Source organism: Emys orbicularis, chromosome 1 (genome assembly GCF_028017835.1).
Source record: "Emys orbicularis isolate rEmyOrb1 chromosome 1, rEmyOrb1.hap1, whole genome shotgun sequence".
Lineage (NCBI taxonomy): Eukaryota > Metazoa > Chordata > Testudines > Emydidae > Emys > Emys orbicularis.
Genome location: NC_088683.1, coordinates 95028469 through 95049976, shown reverse-complemented (window position 1 = coordinate 95049976; position 21508 = coordinate 95028469). Strand labels below are relative to the sequence as shown.

Genomic DNA, 21508 nt, shown 5'->3' with positions numbered 1-21508 from the left:
GGGGAGAGAGTCACAATCACAGGTGAGTTCCTTCCCCCACCCCTTCCCAGAGACCCCAGCAGCCAATCCCCTCCCTCAGACTGTGTTGCAGGCATACGGCTCTCTCTAGGACCCAGCGCAGCTCTTACATGCTCCACTGCTTCCCATCTGTCCGGCAGAGTGTGTGGTGCCCCAGGAAGAGCGGTGCCCTACGCGACTGCCTATTCTGCCTATGGCTGAGGACGGCCCTGATTCCAATCCAGAGAGGGACTCACAGGTTAAGAGGAGGGAGGTGCTGGATATCAGCAGTGGCCACTAGGGATCAGCATGTGTCCTGAGAATGCTGGGAGTTCAGGTTTGCAGGGCAGGATCAGGGATGGCAGGTTTGTAGAAATTTTAGTGGTGCCCAGAATCCCCCACCACCACCCGCCCAAGGCTCTGGGAGGGAGTTTGGGTGAGGGAGGAGGTCTGGGGTGCAGGCCCTAGGCTGGGTCAGGAGATTGGGGTGCAGGCTCTGGGAGGCAGGGGCAGCTCTAGGCACCAGCAAAGCAAGCACGTGCTTGGGGCAGCCCATTTGCAGGGGCGGCAGAGATCCAGCATGGGAGCTGAGAACCAACAAGGGGGCCCTGGGAGCTGTAGTTCCTTGGTTAGCTCCCTGCCCATAGAGCCAGCCCTGGAGCAGGGAAAGAACTACATTTCCCATCATTCCCTTGGCCACTACCAACAGGAAAGAGGGGGAGGGAGTGAGGAAGCTGAGACCTCATGCTGCAGCCTGCTATGAATGGAGAGCTGCACTGTGAGTAGGGATACCATATTTTAACATTCAAAAAATAGGACACTTCATGGGGAGGGAGGGTAGCCCCACCCTGCCACCATCCACTCCCTCCGACTGCCCCCCACAGAAACCCCAACCCATCCAACCCCCCTGTTCCCTGTCCCCTGACCGTCCCCTGACCACCCCCTGCCCCAACTGCCCCCAGGATCCCACCCCCTATCTAAGCCCCACTGATCCTTGTCCCCCGATTGCCCCCTTCCAGGACCCCACCCCCTATCTAAGCGCCGCTGCTCCTTGTCCCCTGATCACCCTCTCCTGGGACCCCTGCCCCAACTGCCCCCCAGGACCCCACCCCCTATCTAAGCCCCACTGGTCCTTGTCCCCTGATTGCCCCCTCCCGGAACCCCACCCCCTATCTAAGCCTCCCTTCTCCTTGTCCCCAACTGCCCCCTCCTGAGACCCCCCTAACTTCCCCCCTAGGACCCCACCCCCTACCTGTCCCCTGACAAACCCCTGGGACTCCCATGCCTGTCCAACTGCTGCCTGTCCCCCGAACCCCTGACCCATCTAACCCCCAACCCATCTAACCCCCCCTTCTCCCTGCGCCTGACTGCTCCCCCCGAACCTCCGCCCCATCCAACCCCCCGCTCCCTGTCCCTTGACTGCCCCCATGGAACCCCCTACCCCTTCTCCAACCCCCCAGCCCCCTTACCGTGCCACTCAGACCAGCGTGTCTGGCTTCGCGCAGCGCCAGACACGCTGCTGCATACATGCTGCCGTGCTCCCCTGCGGAGCCACAGCCCCCTCCAGCACCTGCCTTCCAGATTTGAACACCTCAAAATTCAGGAGTGCTCAAGCTCAGTTTGGGCAGTTGTTACTTCATTTCTCCCAAATCAAATATACTGATCCACTGTAACTTGCTGTAGAAAAAGTAGGATAAAATTGAGCAAGAAATGCTTCCCAGTGGTTATTAGGACTGGAATTGCTATTTTCAACAGCTATTGCTTTTTGTTTGTTTGTTTGTTTGTTTGTTTGTTTGTTTAAAAGGAAGACAGTGATATTGCATTGGCAAATTCCCCATAGAAAGAAAGAGTGGAACAAAAGAATAATAAAGGCACCTCAACTTTTCCTCATTTATGTAGGAGAGTCTTATAATATGCATCCAGATATCCTCCAGTCACACAAGCTGAAAATTGTTCCACTTTACTGCAGTTCTGTAACCTTATGGGAACCAATCCTGTCTGTGTTCTGTGCACATCTAAAATTCCTGCTGAATGACCTGCCCTGGGAGCAAGTTACCAGTGACCCAGGGCTGCGGCGGATGGAGGGTGCAGGTGGGGGGGAGAGCCCAGGGCTGGGGCGGCAGGAGGTGTGTGTGTGGGGCAATGGTGGGGGGGTAGGGGGGAGCCCAGGGCTGGGGTGGCAGGGGGGTACGGGTGGGGGGGTGAGAGCCCAGGGCTGGGGCGGCAGGGGGGTGTGGGTCGGGGGGGAGAGCCCAGGGCTGGGGCGGCAGGGGAGTGCAGCGAGGAGCCCAAGGCTGGGCCGGGGGGCAGCCAAAATTTTTTTTGCTTGGGGCAGCAAAAAACCTAGAGCCGGCCCTGCTGGGAGGGAGTTTGGGGATGGGAGGGGTCCAGAGGGATCGGGTGCAGGGGTGAGGGCAGTGGGTTGTGGCTGCAGATGAGGGGTTTGCAGTGTGGGAGGGGCTCAGGGCGAGAGTAGGGGTGAGGGCTCTGTCTGGGGCTGGGAATGGGAGGTTTGGGGTGTGGGAGGGGCTCAGGGCTGGGGCAGAGGGTTGGGGTGTGGGGGTGAGGGCTTTGGCTGGGACTGGGGATAAGGTGTTTGGGGTGCTGGAGGGGCTCGGGCAGAGGGTCAGGGTGTGGGGGGATGAGGGCTCTGGCTGGGACTGGGGATAAGGTGTTTGGGGTGCTGGGGGGCTCAGGCAGAGGGTAGGGGTGCGGGGGGGTGAGGGCTCTGGCTGGGTTTGTGGGCTCTGGGGTGGGGCAGAGCAGGGGATGTGTTTGGGGTGCAGGCAGGCTGCTCCGGGATAGGGGCCAGAGAGGAGGACTCCCCCAGCCCTTTCCCTGCCGGCAGCAGCAAACTCTGGGGGAGGAGCCCACCTTTCCCACCCCCACCCCCAGCAGCACACTCACCCCCACCACTGTCACTGCATGTGCTCCTAGGGCCTCTCTCAGGTCCAGAAATCTCCCTTACCTCCCCCGTGGTGGGTGTCGGGGGGTGCTGCGTGCGCCTCCTCCCCTGCTGTTGCTCCTGACTGTAGCTTCACTGGGGGTGAGGGATGGGGCTGCCTCCTTGCCCAGCATGGGGCAGGAGCGGTGGCTGTGGGGGGGAGGAGGGAAGGGGCTGTGCTGGTGGAGGGTCCCATTGGAAAATGAAAGGGTCTGAGGGGGGAAGGGCAGGCTCACAGTCAGTCTGCCCTGGCAGTGGAGATGGGGGGCACTAGGACCCTGTGGCAGCAGTTGCTGCAGGGAGGTAGCATGGAGCTGCTCTGCTCTGGGGCTGGGAAGAGGGGAGGGAAGCAAGTCGGGGTCGGGGGACACTCGGGGGAGGCGCGGGTGGGCTGCAGGTGGGGCCGGGGGGGGAGATCACCCCGGTTATAAATATCTCCGTGCCAGCAGCTTTTTTTTTCTTCTCTCCACCGCTTTCTGTGTCGTCGTCCCCCCCCACCCGCTTTGTGTGCCCGAGGCAAGTGCCTCACTCGCCTCGCCCTTGTTAAGGCACTGCATGGAAGTCTCACCTTTGACTTCACTGGACACTGCCTCAGGCTGTAAGTGCCTTATCAGTACATATTAAAATACCAAGTATCAGCTATTCTTCAGCTGATTTCTGAGCATGAACTCATTAGACTCACTAGATAAGGGAAAACCAGAAGAAATAGAACAGGGAGCTGTTCATAGCAGTTCTATTAGCAATAAGATTTTACTTGTAAACTTTACAACAAGGGACAAGGGAAGCTAATAGGGAGTGTTCCCATCACTAATATATTCATAGAGCCAAAGAGATCTACACCTGCCTTTCCTCTCCTACCTTCTCTAGCTCTTGTAGAAAAGCATCTGTGAAGTCTCTCTTTTGGGTAGGATTCCAGGTTGTCCTGTGCTCCTTCACAAGCTCATCTGTGAAGTTCACGACCTCCTTTTGGGATCGGAAGACGCTCTGTGGCACTCCAGGGATGCGCAGCAGCCAAGGTACTACGAGAAGGAGCTAAGATAATACAGTGAGAGAGAGAAAACCACACCCTATGGCTCCCAGAAAAGAATCACTAAACTACATTCTTACTGATCAATCAAATGGCAGCTTCTTACCGACCAAATCATACGTGCTGAGTTACCTGGGGCAGGAATCCAGCTTCTTCGTTCAAGGCCTGTTCAATCAAATGCAGCATCCTCTGAAATTTCTTATTGTCATAGTCAAAGCGCTCACCATAGATGAGGGAGCAGATCACATTGCTAACTGCGTTGTTTATAAGAAAATGTGGATCAAAAGGACGACCTGAAAAACATACAGGACCAACCAAAGACATTAGGAGTCACAACATCATTGTAGCCTGCCCCTCACTGCATGGAACACACTGAGCAAGAACCTCTAACATTTCAAGACTGCTTATGGAACAAACCAGTTTAAAGTCCATGCTCATGTAACCTGGGGAAGTTAAAGATGTCTCACATACTAACAGGGTTGGGCCTGGTCAATACTTGGAAGAAAGAGCACCATGGAAAACTTAAGAATTTCAGGTTTGTGCTCCGGATTCAGTCAGTGGTACTCATCTCTTTGCCTCAGTACTGAACCCATGCTTCCTGTGTAAAGACAGATGTTACTATGCTGCTACAGATGTTTTTAAGTTGAGGCATAAAAGTGATGTCCTTAAAGACTTCATGGCATGTTTTGGAAATGTGTTACGTGTTGATGCCTTCACCAAATTCCAGCTGAGGTAATTACATTCTACCAACCTAAAATTCCCCTTGCACATTCAATTGGAGATGTTGGGTTTTGTTTGTTTGTTTTTACTTCCCATCACAAACTGTCATGTTAAAATAGCTGTCAGGTTCGACCCCAGAGGTGGCTTTATGATAGTGCTGGATGAATGATCACTATGTGTCTGGTCTCCAAAGCACTTTAGTATCCTTCTGGCTATAAGGCATTACGTACAAATGTGAGATACTGTGTTGTTATTCCTTCCTTCATAATCAGTCATTTTATCCTTTCATTTCCTTATCTATGGGAGTTACACTGATCCCCTGCCCCATCTCCCTTGATGCTACAAACCTTGTTCAGAACAGAATGCAGAGCATAGAAATCCAGCTTCCTCAGTCATACGCTGCTCCAGGGATTTCTTTCCCATCCCAAAGTTCTTCAAGGTGGAGAGTGCAAATCTCCTTTGCACCTTCCAGGCATGACCATATCTTGCAAGCACCACCCCTGGAAAGTATTAATAAACAAGAGACATAATAACCTCTGGGAGCACACCATGCAAAATTCGCTGGACAGCAACAAAATAGGGCTGACCTGGGGGGACTGGTTTGTGAGGAAGGATAAAAGGAACTAAGTATAGCTTCACCAAATGGCAACTAATGGGAGCTATTTTTGCATCCTTCATAGTGCAGAAGGAGAGGGATTATTCAGGGAGGTCCAAGATATAGCTAGGAGTAATGGGATGAAATTCAGGGTCAGATCCGCAGCTGGTATAACTTGATGTAGTCAATGGAGCTAAGCCATGCTATACTCTGAGGGAGTGAGCTTCAGGTTGGATGTGAGAAAACATTTCCCAATTATTAGATCTACTAAACTACTCAATAGTCTCTCAAAGGAATTAATGGATGCCCCATCACAAGTCATTTAAAATTGGATTGGACAAAGCACTGGAGAACATACTATAGGGAGCATCCCTGCATTGGCCAGAGTATGGGCCAGGGCGAGGTTGAGAATATGTGACTCTACAGATATTTTTCCAGCTCTAATCTTTGTTATGAAAGTGCTTTGGGATAACCCGAGATTATTCCAGCCCAACAAGCCTCCCTTTTAGGTTGCATTTCTTTCTACCCTCCCCCACTTTCACTCTTGGGTCCTGGAGGTTCCTCAGAAGGAGGTTATTTCTTTTACAAGCCGAGGAAGGTACATACATATGGTGAGGGATAGGAAACTGCCCGTTCTGACAATGGCAGCCAATCAGTATTGATTAGCATGTACATTCTACTGAACATTTCAGACTGGCCACGTCTTAGTAGTTGTTGCAGCGCTGCAGTTGGGAAGGAGAGTCCCCATTTTCATCTAACCTGACTTCCTCCTCATGAGAGGTAGTGTCAGGGGCAGACTCCAGCAAAAGTGACATCAGCAGAGGGACAAGAAAGGGAGGCAGTTCACTCCTTACAGGGCCGGCTCCAGGGTTTTTGCCGCCCCAAGCAGCCGAAGAAAAAAAAAGAAAAGAAAAAAAAAGCCGCGATCGCGATCTGCGGCACTTTCGCCGCAACTCGACCTCCACCGCTTCATTCTTCAGCGGCAATTCGGCGGCAGGTCCTTCCCGCAAGAGGGACCGAGGGACCCACCGCCGAATTGCCGCCAAAGAGCCGGACGTGCCGCCCCCTTCCATGTGCCACCCCAAGCACCAGCTTGCTACGTTGGTGCCTGGAGCCGACCCTGACTCCTTAAGTCCCCTTCAACCTCTCCACAAGCTCAAATGATAAAGCCAGTCCCCCTGCAACACTACCAGAGAACAATGTTAGTTTCCAAGGTACTTGCCTTCGGAGTTCTCTCCATAACCCAACTGCTCATGTATAGGAAAGTATGGTCGGTCAGCAAAGTCCTCTGATTTCTGGACCAATGCTTCCTTTACTGCTTTGAATCCATTCACTACTATCATATTACTCCAGCAGTTCTGGAGACTAAAGACATTTCCATATTTTTTACTCAGCTGCCAAAAAAAGAAAAAGGAAAAATATATTGTTGGAAGCCAGATGACATTTAAATTTGCTGGAAAGCAAGCCTGAAAAATATCATCTTGCATTTCTGTACGCTCTCTAACGTCGAAGGATCTCAGAGCACTCTATTGGGCTTGTTAGCTAATCACTGATGTGCAGCCACCTCTGGAGTGGAACAACTCACAGCAGCACTACACAGCCAGTTACACAAGGAGTGAAGAATACCACCATTGTCAGCTGAAGCTGCGGAAAGAGTTTATGTCAGCAGAACATAACTAACCAAGTTGAAATTTGGCCAGGGATCTTGTGAAAGTGTCACGGGGTCTTTAACGACTACCGGCGGTCAGGACCTCTTTTGGTGTCTTCAAATATAACAGACCCAAGCGTACATTGTTCCTTAAAACCATGGTGTGGCACTGGTTTAACCACCGACACAGAGAGCCTTCTACAACACTTCCTGCAGCACATGGCTTTGCCTAGGAGATATCCCATTCTAATACTGACCAGGCCCAACCTTGCTTAGTTTATGAAATCTGATATTATCACAGAGGGTATAGCAGTGCTAGCTACAGATACATACAAAATAAAAATTACTGACATAAGGGATTGGGGGGGGGCATTTCCTGTGATGCTGGCAAACGAGGTGCCAGCTCTTGCCCAGGCTGCAGGCACTATCTAAGAACTAACAAACTCATTGCTGGAGACCGACCAGTTCACCTATATGTTAGTTTGCTCAAATAGGTATTAGTCTTACAAGAATGTATTTAGTGTTTAGACTATGAAATGCTTGTAAGTTGCTGCAGGCATTAATCTCACTTGCAATGTCTGTGTTCCGCGCCATAAGAAAATATGTAAGTTTTGCTTTATAACTTTGCAAATGTCTGCTCTAAACAGGGGTGGCTCCAGGCACCAGCGCACCAAGCGCATGCCTGGGGCAGCAAGCCGCGGGGGGCGGCCTGCCGGTCGCTGTGGGGGCGGCAGTCAGGGAACCTTCGGCGGCGTGCCTGGGGGAGGTCCGCCGGTCCTGAGATTTCGGCGGCGGGTACGCCGAAGCCGTGGGACTGGGGACCTCCCGCAGGCGCACCGCCGAAAGCCGCCTGACTGCCGTGCTTGGGGCGGCAAAATACATAGAGCCGCCCCTGGCTCTGAACTTGTGAACACAGGCACAGGAATTCTCTACCACCCCATCCAGAAGGACTATCAAAATCAGCTGGGTCATCAAGGAATATTGCAAACAAAGGATTGGCTAATGGGCCTATCCCACCTTGGAAATGCCATGTGCAAGGAAGCTTGTCCTGTGGACTTGGAAGCTGAATGAAGGAAATAAAACAAAGTCACAGGAAAATTTTCCATCTGTTTGGCTGTCTGAACTCTGACAGGGCGAGAGTTCCCCAGGGCTGCCTGCTGGATCCACCCTGAAAGACACTTTGAATAGACAGATCACTGCAACTCGGTCACTCTTAGGATTTAGATGATAACTCATTTGTGTGTATACGTTTGCTTGCTTGAACCTGCAAATAACTCTGTTATTTCTTTTTCCTAGTTAACAAACCTTTGGTCATTTATTACAGGATTGGCTACAGGCGTTGTCTTTGGTGTAAGATCTAGGGTACCAACTGATCTGGGGTAAGTGACTGGTCTCTTGGGACTGGGAGCAACCTGAATGTGGTGTGATTTTTGGTGACCATTTATCACTAAGTCCAGTTTGTCTGGGTGGCAAGATAGACTGGAGAGTCTAAGGGGACTGTCTGTGACTCCATGGTAAGTCTGTTATAGTGATCCAAGAGCAGGGGTGCCAGAACGACGGGGGTAGGAGGAGGGGGCAGGGAGCCATGGCCCCCCAGTTTTAAAATTGGGAGGGCCAGGCCTGCCCACTTTTTAACATGGGCATAATTTTGGGGGCAGAGGGCTGCATTCAGAGGTGAAAGTAAGCCAGTATAGTATGATACGGCGTACCAGCAAGAGCCAGTACGCCGTAACAGACCACACCAGCTTCCGCGGTGGGGATTTAAAGGGCTCTGGGCTCCCCGCCGCTGCGGGAAGCCCAAAGACCTTTAAATCCCGCCCGCAGCTCGGCGCCCGGGCTGGGGGCGGGCTCGGAGCTCCTGCTGCTGTGGGGAGCCCAGAGCCCTTTAAATCCCGCCCGCAGCCCCAGTGGCCGGGCTGGGGCTGGGATTTAAAGGGCTCAGAGCTCCCGCCGCTGCGGGGAGCCCAGAGCCCTTTAATTTGCCCCTGAGCCCGGGGGCTCCCAGCCACCTCTGCAGCTGGGACCCCCGGGTTGATTTAAAGGCCCTGGGGCTCCCAGCCACAGCTGGTGCCCCAGGGCCTTTAAATCTTGAGAGATCCCGCCTCTTCCGGATGAGGCCACGCCCCCCTCAGGACTCCGGCAGTACTGGTAAGTCCTACAAGTTACTTTCACCCCTGGCTGCATTCCCCCCCACCCCCCACACACCCAACTGCAACCCCCGGCAGGCGCAGAGTGGCACAGGCAGAAATCATCAGCTCCCCCGCCACAAGGCGCAGCCTCTGCCTGCAGCACCAGCCGCTTCTCAGTGGCCCCACCCCGGCTCCTCCTCTTCTCCCCGATGCCCTGTCCCCTTGCCAGGCTGGAAGTCGGAGCCAGGCTACGACCCAGGGAGCCTGGACCACTGTAAGGAGTCCTGGACCCTCCATCAGCGCTGGGCGGCATGGCCCGGGGGGCTGAGGGGATAGGCATGGGGCTGCTCTTGGGCACCCCAGCCCCGCACCCAGGCTCCCTGGGTGGCTCTTAGTACCGCCAGGTTCTGGCTTCCAGCCTGGCCAGGGGGCCGAACCTCAGGGGAAGAGGAGGAGGAGGGGGAGGAGCTATGGGGAGGGTGGGGTAGAGGGAAGAGGAAGGGTAGGGACATGGAGCAGGCTGGGAGGTTCTCTGAGGCAGCAGTGGCTCCGTCCTGCTCCCTGCCCAGCTGCCAGGGAAAGCGGCCGAACGTGCCGGGGGAGAGATGCAGGAGAGGACAGAGCCCCTCTCCCTCCCTGCCCCAGGCAGGCCAATCTGGGGGGGCACTTAACCCCCCATTAGGGTGACCAGACAGCAAATGTGAAAAATCGGGATGGGGTGGAGGGTAATAGGAGCCTATATAAGAAAAAGACCCAAAAATCAGGACTGTCCCTATAAAATTGGGACATCTGGTCATCCTACTCCCCATACACGTTGCCTCTGACTCCACGAGCACAAAATGTGCCTGATGTAAGGGAGGACCAGGGCCACTGTACCCTGGTGACAGACAGGCATTGCAGAGCGCAAAGCAGAACAGTTTAAAGCAATTATCAAATAGTTTAAACCGCAACTTTAACCTTTTTTCACCTATTATTTGTGGGATTTCTTGAGGATTGTACACACATGTGGGAGAAAATGCCCTTCTGGGCCAAGAATTTAGGGACAAAAAAACCACAAGTAGTTGTTTTATATGTACATGAAAAACACAAAAAACGATGTATTGTGTTCCTGCTTGTCTACAGTAGCTTTCCTCTAAGCCAGGGGTGAGCAATAATTTTCGCAAGGGGGCCACTCCAGGAATTTTGGTAAGTCATCACGGGCTGCACATTTCTACTATATTAATGGAGTTGGTGCGGGGTCTGGGAGGGAGTGTTGGAGTGCAGGAGAGGGTGAGGGGTGTGGGATGTGGGAGGGAGTTTGGCGCAGGAGGGGGCTCCGGGCTGGGGCGGAGGATTGGGGTGCAGGGTCTGGGAGGGAGTTTGGGTGAGGAGGGAGCTCCGGGCTGGTGCAGAGTGTTGGGGTGTAGGAGAGGGTGAGGGGTGTGGGCCCTGGGAGGGAGTTTTGGTGCAGGAGGGGGTTCTGACCTGCGGCAGGGGGTTGGGGTGTGGGAGGGGGGTGCGAGGGGCAGGGTCTGGCCGAGAGGTGCTTACAACAGGCGACTCCCAGCAGGTGGCGCCCAGAAGGGCTCAGGCAGGCCGCCTGCATGCCGTGGCCCCACACCGCTCCCGGAAGCGACTGCAGCCGGCTGCTGCTGGCACGTCTCTGTGCGCCCCTTGGGGGGAAGGGTCAGTGGGTCTCCGTGTGCTGTCTGTGCCTGCAAGCACCGCCCCCGCAGCTCCCATTGGCTGGAAACCAACCAATGGGAGCTGTGAGGATGGTGCTGGCGGTGGGGGCAGCGCGCAGAGCCGCCTCCCACCCCCGCCAGTGGCGCACAGAGACATGCCAGCAGCAGCCGTCTGTTTCTGGGAGCGGTGTGGGGCCACGGCAGGCAGGCTGCCTGCCTGAGCACCCCGCTGCGCTGTGGGAGTTTTAGTGGCCCGGAGCTCTTGAGGGGGCAGCCAAAGAGCCTGGCGGGCCAGACAAAAATGTTAGATCGGCCGGAGGCTAGCTCCCCATCCCACCTTTTCCGCCCACGGCCCCATCCACACTCCAACCCCGCTCCACCCCAGGCTCCACCACCTCCCTTGCTCGGCTCCCACGCCGCTGCTCTGTCCTCCCCCTTTTCCTGCTCGGCCCTCCCTGCTGTCATCCCTCCTCCCCCACCACTCAGCCCCATCCCTGCTCACCAAGTGCAACCCTCCTCTCCTTCCCCCTTCCCGCTCAACCCCCGCCCTACCGCTGCTCACTGGTCCCTCCTCCCCCACCCTCCCCTGCTTTTCCCCCTCACTGCTCGCTGCATGCATCTCTCCTCCCCTTCCTGGTCGGCCCCCCTGCTGCCCCTCACCGTGTGCGGGTCAAGCAGGGGGGGGAGGGACCAGCGAGTGGTGGCGGGGGGGGCAAGCAGCGATGAGAGGAGGAACAGGTGAGTGGCAGTGGGGACCTCCAGAGAGGGGGTGGAGAGTGCTGGAGAGGAGCAGCCAGGCGGAGAATGCCGAGCTTTTATATGCGCCATGCAGGTTCCCGGGTGGCTGAGGAGGGCGGTATCTGCTACTCCGCTTCCTGGGTTCATCAGTAATGTCTCTGGGGAGTCCAAGGAACTCGGGACGCTGAGTAGCAGATACCGCCTCCTCAGCTACCCAGGAACCTGCATGGCGCATAATAAAGTAGCAAAAACTTCCCGCAGAAGCCCATTCCCAGCAGGGAGGGGAAGAGGTGAGGCCACCACAGCCCAGGTGTCCGGTGGCAGGGTCGGCGGTGGCTGCACCAGGGGAGGTTTTTGCCTTTCCTGGCCTATTATACCTGCTGCCCATGCAAACCTGCATCTGTAACAGTGCCTAGCATTCCAGGCATTCACCTCATTACCAGAAAGATACTGATTAAAATGGGGAGAATTCAGAGAAAAGCCACAAAAGAGATTAGGCAGCTGGATGGGCTGATTCATGAGGAAAGATAAAATGATCTAAATATATAGACTGGTCAAATATCTAAGGTGGGAGACTGATTGCTGCCTGCAAGTCTTTGAAAGGTTCAAATGCAAAGGATGGAGGGAAATTGTTTAGGGTTGGATGAAGGAGTAATGGAATGAATCTAAATAAAGGAAAATTTACTCTGGACATCAAGAAACAAATCCTCAGCGAGAGTTGTATCAGTCTGGGGAAGTTTCTTTGGAGAAGTGATGAAAGCCTCATTGCTGGTCATTAAAACTGGATAAAGCCCTCAGGGGCATACCACTAGAAGGTAGAGGGGTGGATAAGAATAGACCATTTCTATCTTTGATTTCCATGATTCTGTAAGTAAAAGGAGCAGTTTTCGTTTCCGTTCTGTCAGAAATGCAAAAAAGCAAAATGAAATTGTGTGAAATGGAAATAGGGACAGAAAAGGGAATAATATGTTGTTACTAAAAATGTGGAGTTAAAAGCAGCTACAGGTCAAAAGTGTTGTTGCTAGCATTGTCATCATCCAATTTGATCTGGAAACTCAAAAGCTCTTTCTACTGCATGGTGAAAACAAGAACCAGACCCAGTTTCCCTGTGACTGGAGTGTTGAAAGGTACCAGCCTAGAAAAGGGGTCTTTGGAGTTTGGCAAATCACAAAATATAATATGATTTAGTTGCCACAAGCTACTGTGATGTTGCACTCTATATGATTTTATATGCTTCATGCAAAAGGTCTCTTGTAAGGTATCATTACAAAGCTTATAATCTACTGAGTGTGGTCATCCTATTTGTATAAATGTATCACTCTTATATCTGAAACTAGAAATATGAAATATAACTCTGAGGGCCTATTTAATTATGCAAAGTGTGGGCCATTAATGGTGGTTTGGAATCTTGATGACTTCCATCAACCAGGACAATTGACTGTGGACGGCTCTGTTTGCAGGCAAGCCTTCCTGTGAGTCAGGCTGGGAGGAATGAAGGCTTGGGGTCTTACAGTGACATGTGATCATGTCACCTAAACTGGTATCCATTTTTAACCTAGTGCTTTTCCATTGGGGGGGAGGGGGAGTCCAGAGGGACAAAGGATTCCCGCCTTATGCAAAAGATAAATAAATGGGTGGAACAGAACAAAGAGGAGAGCCATCATGAGGAATCCCCTAGCTACCACCTGAGCTGGAACAGGAGCTGTACCAGGGGAAAGAATTGTGCCCAGGCCTGGAAGGTGTCCAGTCTGAGGAAAAAACTTACTGAAGCATCTCTGAGGGTGAGATTATCTGTATTCAGTTTGATTAGACATAGATTTGCATGTTTTATTTTATTTTGCTTGGTGACTTACTTTGTTCTGTCTGGTACTACTTGGAACCACTTAAATCCTACTTTCTGTATTTAATAAAATCACTTTTTACTTATTAATTAACTCAGAGTATGTATTAATACCTGGGGGAGCAAACAACTGTGCATATCTCTCTATCAGTGTTATAGAGAGCAAACAATTTATGAGTTTACCCTGCATAAGCTTTATGCAGGGTAAAACGGATTTATTTGGGAGTTGGGCATCTGAGTGCTAAAGACAAGCACACTTCTGTGAGCTGTTTTCAAGTAAACCTGCAGCTTTGGGGCACGTGGTTCAGACCCTGGGTCTGTGTTGGAGCAGACAGAAGTGTCTGGCTCAGCAAGACAGGGTGCTGGGGTCCTGAGCTGGCAGGGAAAACAGGGATAGAAGTAGTCTTGGCACATTGGGTGGCAGCTCCCAAGGGGGTTTCTGTGATCCAACCCATCACACCCTCCCAGCTCCGGGGCTGCGGCAGGGAGAGAGGACTCCGCCAGCCCAGGGGCTGGGGCGGAGAGAGGCATTTCTCCCATGGCTCCAGCCCCAGAGCTGCTGTGGCGGAGAGAGGCACCACTCCCCTGGCCCCAGTCCTGGATCTGCTGTGGCAGGGAGAAGACTGGGGGGAGTCCTTTCTCCCCACTTCAGCTCTGGGGCAACCTGCACCCCAAACACCTCATCCCCAGCCCCAGTTGGAGCCCTCACCACCCTGCACCCCAACCCACTGCCCCAGCCCCGAGCCCCCTCCCACACCCTGAACCCCTCATCCCCGCCTCCATCCCAGAGCCCACTCCCCCAGTCAGAGCCCTCACCCCCTGCACCCCAGCCCTAAGCCCCCTCCCACACTCCGAACCCTTCGGCCCCACCCCTGCCACACATCGCCTCCATGTTGGTGCACATAACAAAATTCATTCCGCACATGGATGGGAAAAATTAGAGGGAACATTGTCCCACACCAGAGTGAAGTGAAGGCAGGGGCCTGCCACTTGAAAGTAATGTATTAAGGGGACTGGAAAAGGGTCTCAGAAGGAGTTTATGATTTATACAGGGTAAAACGGATTTATTTGGGTTTAGACCCAATTGGGAGTTGGGCATCTGAGTGTTAAAGATAAGAACACGTCTGTTAGCTGCTTTCAGGTAAGCCTACAGCTGTTAGGGGACGTGATTCAGACCTGGGTCTGGGTTTGCAGCAGGCTAGCAAGTCTGGCTCAAACCAGTCAGGGCACTGGAGTCCTAAGCTGACAGGGCAGGAAAGCAGGAGCAGAGGTAGTCTTGGCACATCAGGTGGCAGCTCCCAAGGGGGGTTCTGTGATCTAACCCGTCACAGCTACATCTATAGTTTCCCAGACAGGAAAAAGAATTCACTTGAAACAACTAACCCTGCAGGGGTTGTATGTGCTCTTGTTAGGGCAGACACAGCCAGCAAGCACATCCTAAAGTTTCCTGGAGATTACATAAAAGCATATCCTGGAGATGATGGTTTTGTTCACTTTTGCTGAGACTCTTAATCATTTCTACAAGGAAGCTGTCGTCTATGCATCCACATCCCCAAACCAGAGAAACTTTTGAATTAATGGATCTGAGCAGAGACAAATGAATTTTCATATACAATAAATCTTTCACTAGCCCTTTTCATCCCAGAGGCTATAAATGGTACATAAAAGGACCAGTTCACCCACCACTGAAGTGCAGCCATCTCTGAGGTGGAATGCAGCAGCAGTTTAACGGTGCTAATATTGTGCAACATCCCAGCACACTACAATGTCTCCAACTGAAATTACAGGGCGAAGGTAAAGAGAGAGAGAGAGCGAGAGAGAGTGTCACTCTCCTCCAGCGCTATCACAACATGTGCAGAGAATTCTACTGGACTTGGGAGTGGAATGTTGCCCTCTGGATTCTAGAGCCAGAGCAAAGCCACAGCAGATACAGGAGAACCTCGCAGTTAGGGACACCTCAGGTGTCCGTCTGTAACTCTGAAGAGGAGGTTAGGGACATCAGCGGGGTGGGGGGAGGGTTGGGGCTGCAGCCCCAGGGGGGGGGGGGGGGGGAGTCAGAGCGGGGGCGGGAGAGTCGGAAGCTTCTGACCCGGGGCGGAGCGCTCAGGGCTTCTGCCCAGCAGGAGCGCCAGGGCTCAGGGCTTTAGACCGAGGGGGAGGGGCTTCAGCCCCGCGTCTCTGCGCCTGCCCTGGCCCGCGGGGGGTGCCGGGGCTCCCCTCGGCTCCGTTCCCAGCTTCAGCGAGCGGCGCCAGGACTTGGGACTTTAGCTACAGTGGGAGCGCTGGGGTGCTCCCCTGCTAGCTAAAGCCCTGAGCCCCGGCGCCCTACCCGGGGCTGAAGCTAGGAGCCCCATCCCTCCCGCCCCTAAAGCTCTGAGCCCCGCTGCTCCCGAGGGTCAGAAGCCCCGAGTCCCCCCAGCCCTGATTCCCTCACCCTGCGGCTGCGGCCTCAACCCCCTTGGCTGAAGCCCTGAGCCCCAGGCAGAACGGTATTTGCGGGGGTATTTTTTGTTGTTGTTGTTCTGCGCTGCTGCCTGTCTGATTTATTGAGGACTTCCGGTTCCAGAGGGTGTCCGGTTGACCGGTAAGTCCACCACTCTGATGTTCCTATCTTTGAGGTTCTGCTGTAATCAGAGGCCTGGTCTACACTAGGCTTTTATGTCGAATTTAGCGCCGTTACATCGAATTAACCCTGCACCCGTCCACACCACGAAGCTATTTAGTTCGACATAGAGCTCTCTTAAATTCGACTTCTGTACTCCTCCAAAACGAGAGGAGTAGCGCTAAATTCGAAATGGCCATATCGAATTAGGCTAGGTGTGGATGGAAATCGACGGCAATAGCTCCGGGAGCTATCCCACAGTGCACCACTCTGTTGACGCTCTGGACAGCAGTCCGAGCTCGGATGCTCTGACCAGCCACACAGGAAAAGGCCCGGGAAAATTTGAATTCCTTTTCCTGTCTGGGCAGTTTGAATCTCATTCCCTGTTTGGACAGCGTGGCGAGCTCAGCAGCACTGGCAACGATGCAGAGCTCTCCAGCAGAGATGGCCATGCAATCTCAGAATAGAAAGAGGGCCCCAGCATGGACTGATTGGGAAGTCTTGGATCTGATCGCTGTGTGGGGCGATGAGTCCGTGCTTTCAGAGCTGCGCTCCAAAAGACGGAATGCAAAGATCTACGAGAAGATCTCTAAAGCCATGGCAGAGAGAGGATACAGCCGGGATGCAACGCAGTGCCGCGTGAAAATCAAGGAGCTGAGACAAGGCTACCAAAAAACCAAAGAGGCAAACGGACGCTCCGGATCCCATCCCCACACATCCCGTTTCTACGAGGCACTGCATTCCATCCTAGGTGCGGCCGCCACCACTACCCCACCACTGACCGTGGACTCTGAGGATGGGATATTGTCCGCGGCAGGTTCCTCGTCGGACATGTTAGCGGACGGGGAAGATGAAGAAGGAGATGAGGAGGAAGAGGCAGTCGACAGCGCTGGCACCGCTGATTTCCCCGACAGCCAGGATCTCTTCATCACCCTTACCGAGATCCCCTACCAACCGTCCCCATCCCTTACCCCGGAGACAGAATCAGGGGAAGGATCAAGCAGTAAGTGCTTTAAATATCTAAACATTTATTTTTACAAGAACTGAAATATTTATAATATTAACAATGGCTGTTTCTTAAAGTGCTTAAATATGTAAACAATTATCTGCAAAAAAACTGGAATATTTACAATAGTAACAAAGGGTTTTTCATGATTTGTCTGCCTTAGGCTCTTCACAATTTAGTCCCAAGTATTTAAAAATTTTTTTACAATGTCCGGTAACTCATGATTATGCTGCCCAAGACGCTCCACTCTTTAGTCCCAGTGCACCTACGCGAAAATCCGGTCAATATGGCCGGGGATGGAGGCGAAATCCTCATAGGAGAACTCCTCGTAGGTCTCATGAAGGTACATTTCCAGCCTGTTCATCAGGTTCCTGGGTAGGGCGATCTTATTGGGCCCTCCGTGGTAGGACACGTTACCGCGCCACGACACCATCAGATACTCTGGTATCATTGCCCTGCAGAGCATAGCGGCAAACGGCCCTGGTTTCTGAAGGCTTTCTCGAAACATCCTTTCCCTCTGGGAGTCCGAGATCCTCAGCAGGGTGATGTCGCTCATTACGCCCTGCTTTGAATTAGGGAGGGGAATGTTAGTATTGGGACTGCTTTACAGCCACGCGGTGGAGGGAGAGGGGCAGCATACAGGGATCTTTCCCTGGAACAGCCGCGAGGGGGTGGGACAGGGGCATAGTTCATGCTGTCCCGATTGCTGGCAGCAGAGACTGGCATTGCTTTCAATGTGAAAGGAGGCCAGTGCTACTAGTACAGTTTTAAGCAGCCAGAAGTCTACGGCTTACCATGATTGCACGCTACAGAAGTTCAGGTGTCCTGCCACTCTTCTCAGATAACTGCAAGACCACTGCAGGACCCCAGGCACTGAAGGCGAGGGCCGAAAATTCGACCTTGTCCTGAGTGCGCATGTGAGAGGTGCAGTGCATGGTCTTGTTCACAGAGAAAGACTAGGTTCTTTGTACACAACTTCATTTATCTGTCTCAGGAATTCATTCCATTTTTCCCATTCACACAGACACATCTGCGACTGTCTCCCAACCCAGCCTGTCAGCACACTCCCAGAGGCTAGCGCAGATTAGGAGGAGGAAGAAGAAGACGCGGGAGGACATGTTCTCAGAACTAATGAGCTGCTCCCGAGCCCAGGCAGCCCAGCAGACACAGTGGAGGGAGAACTTGTCCCAAATGCACCGAGCAGTCATGGAACGGGAGGAGAGGTGGCGTCAGGAGGACCAGCAGGCTACTGAAAAGCTGCTTGGACTTCTGAGGGAGCAAACGGACACGCTCCGGCGCCTTGTGGATGTTCTGCAAGACCGGAGGCAGGAGGACAGAGCCCCGCTGCAGTCTATCTCTAACCGCCCTCCCCCGCCACCAAGTCCCACACCCCCCTCACCCAAAGTACAAAGAAGGAGGGGCGGCAAGGGCCGTTAAAACTTTCAGTCAACCCCTGCAGACTGCTCTAGCACTAGAAGGCTCTCATTCCCCAAAATTTTAAAAGTCCTTTCCTACACACCTCACAGAAGCCCCCATGCAAGTTTCAACCCCCACGTTTCATGTCTGGTTCATAATAAAATATTCATTTCTGTTAATTACTGTTTCCATGATTTTATTTTGGAGGAGAGTCTGTCTGAACGAGGGGAAGGGGCATGGTAATTGGACAGGACAGTCACCTTTACCAGGGTACAGAGGCGGGGTCAGGTCCAGGATCAGGACACATACCCAGTGCAGTGACTAGTGACCCTGTTCAATCTGGGAGGTGGTTTTCATGTTCTGGGGGGGGGGGTGTTGCTCTGTGACTTTGTGGAGGGGGAGGGCAGTTACAGATCTAATGCATCACAGAGCCCCGCAGCAGGGGAGCTGTAACCCTCCTTCCCCTGCCAGACAGTCACATAGCCGACACATACACGCTGTCCCGCCCAGGAGGGCTGGCAGGCTCTGTTGAAACAACCAGTCCACCACTGCGGAACCCGTCATTCCTGGAGTTTAGAAGCATCATTTGCATCACAACACTAAACCCGCACCCCGCCACAGTCTGCGTCCCAGGTTTAAAACATTCCCGCGAAAACAGTAATAAAGACAACGGTGTTCATTATCAAAACAGAACAGATTTTATTTTTTGGGAAGGGGGTGAAGGGGGTATGTAACTGGAGAGGATAGTCAACGGTAACTGGGTAAAGAAACGGTGGCAAGTTCAGGTTCTGAGTCCACAAACTTAAAATTCACTGGTGACCCTGCTCAGTCTGGAAACTGTCTTTCAAAGCCTCCCGGATGCACAGTGCGTCCCGCTGGGCTCTTCTAATCTCCCGGCTGTCTGGCTGGGAGTAATCAGCAGCCAGGCGATTTGCCTCAACCTCCCACCCCACCATAAAGGTCTCCCCCTTGCTCTCACAGAGATTGTGGAGCACACAGCAAGCTGCAATAACAATGGGGATATTGGTTTCGCTGAGATCACAGCGAGTCAGTAAGCTTCTCCAGCTCTCCTTGAGATGGCCAAAAGCACACTCCACCACCATTCTGCACTTGCTGAGCCGGTAGTTGAACAGTTCTTTTTCTGTGTCCAGGGCGCCAGTATAGGGCTTCATGAGCCAGGGCATTAGCGGGTATGCTGGGTCCCCGAGGATCACTGTAGGCATCTCCACATCCCCAAGAGTTATTTTGTGGTCCGGGAAGTAAATACCTTCCTGCATCCGTCTAAACAGACCAGAGTTCCTGAACACGCGAGCGTCATGAACCTTGCCCGGCCATCCAACGTTGATGTTAGTAAAACGTCCCTTATGGTCCACCAGTGCTTGCAGCACCATTGAAAAGTAGCCCTTTCGGTTGATGTACTGGCTGGCCTGGTGCTCCGGTCCCAGGATAGGGATGTGAGTCCCATCTATAGCCCCACCGCAGTTTGGGAATCCCATCGCGGCGAAGCCATCTATGATGGCCTGCGCGTTTCCCAGGGTCACTACCTTTGACAGCAGTACCTTCACGATTGCCTTGGCTACTTGCATGACAACAACCCCAACGGTAGATTTGCCCACGCCAAACTGGTTCGCGACTGACCGGTAGCTGTCCGGCGTTGCAAGCTTCCAGAGGGCTATGGCCACTCGCTTCTGGACAGTCAGGGCTGCTCGCATCCGGGTGTCCTTGCGCTTCAGGGCAGGGGACAGCAACTCACAAAGTTCGAGGAAAGTCCCCTTCCGCATGCGAAAGTTTCGCAGCCACTGGGATTCATCCCAGACCTGAAGCACTATGCGGTCCCACCAGTCCGTGCTTGTTTCACGGGCCCAGAATCGCCGTTCCACAGTATCCACAAGACCCATTGCCACCGTGATGTCCTCGGCACTGGGTGTCGTGGTTTCAGACAGGCGTGTGCTACTCTCGGAGTTCAGGTCCTCACCCCGGTGCCGTAGCCTCCTCGCCTGATTTCTCTCTATCTGCCTCAGTGAAAGGTCGATGATGAGCTGCGATGCGTTGACAACGGCCACAACTGCAGCGATGGTCGCAGCGGGATCCATGCTCGCAGTGCTGTGGCGTCCGCGCTGTCACTGACCAGAAAAGTGCGCGAACTGATTTCCCGCCGGCGCTTTCAGGGAGGGAGGGCGGGAGTGACGGTTGGATGACGACAGTTACCCAAAACCACCCTCGACACATTTTTTTACCCAGAAGGCAATGGCGGCTCGACCCAGAATTCCAATGGGCAGCGGGGACTGCGGGAACTGTGGGATAGCTGCCCACAGTGCACCGCTTCCAATGTCGACGCTTGCCCCGTTAGTGTGGACTGACAAAGTCGAATTACTGTCCTTAGTGTGGACACACACGTTCGACTTTGTAATATCGATTCCACATATTCGATTTAACTAAAATCGAACTACTCTCGTAGTGTAGACATACCCAGAGAGCGTTAGAGCCCCTCCTCCCCTAGTGGACTGACTGCTACTGACATGCTCCAGCATGTAAAATAACCCCTCCAGCCCACACCTGCTGGATTAAGGAACCACCAGCCCGCACCAGCTCTGTTCCCCAGCACACTGTGCTTAGGGTGACCGGATGTCCCGATTTTATAGGGACAGTTCTGATATCCAGGGTTTTGTCTTATATAGACACCAATTACCCCCCACCCCGTCCCAGTTTTTCACACTTGCTATCTGGTCACCTTAGCTGTGCTCTCCAGCCCCTCTGGCACTGACCTGGGTAAAGGAGCGGTTCGGGTTGTGGAAATCGATCTGCAGCATGGTCCCAATGAAAGGCAGAGAGGTCGGCCCTGGTGGGTAGCGACTCCAGCTCTTCCTGCGCTTCAGGAAATCAAATAGCAGAGCGAAGACTGTGAGGGCTATGCCCAGTGCTGGGAGGTTGTTCCCGCAGGATCGAAGCTGGGACCAGAGCCACAGGAGCAGCTCCATGATCTCTCTCCCCTTTGCCTCCCCTCCACGTGTTTTTAACTCTCACCCCTGCCTCTTTTTCCTGCTCCTGTTCTCTCACTCTTTGCTATTTCTGTCTCCCTAGTTTCCTCCACCTGTTCCCCTTCTCTCTCTCTCTGTTTATTTCTCAGACATCCGTCCCTCTCTTGATAATGTCACAGCTTGGAGCTGCCTGGCCAGAATTTC

The 21508-nt window shown here is 53.3% G+C and overlaps 1 protein-coding gene across 1 annotated transcript in view; it reads right to left on the bottom strand.

Annotated features, from left to right (window-relative positions):
- Positions 1 to 21304, bottom strand: part of LOC135885822 (cytochrome P450 2D17-like) — a 32114-nt gene extending 10810 nt beyond the window's left edge. The window contains exons 1-5 of the mRNA XM_065414030.1: positions 21092 to 21304; positions 6506 to 6677; positions 5036 to 5188; positions 4101 to 4261; positions 3800 to 3973 (exon numbers count right to left, since the gene is read on the bottom strand). Coding sequence (XP_065270102.1) covers positions 3800 to 3973; positions 4101 to 4261; positions 5036 to 5188; positions 6506 to 6677; positions 21092 to 21304 — 873 coding nt within the window. The remainder of the gene's footprint in view (positions 1 to 3799; positions 3974 to 4100; positions 4262 to 5035; positions 5189 to 6505; positions 6678 to 21091) is intronic.
- Between the last annotated feature and the right edge of the window lie 204 nt (positions 21305 to 21508).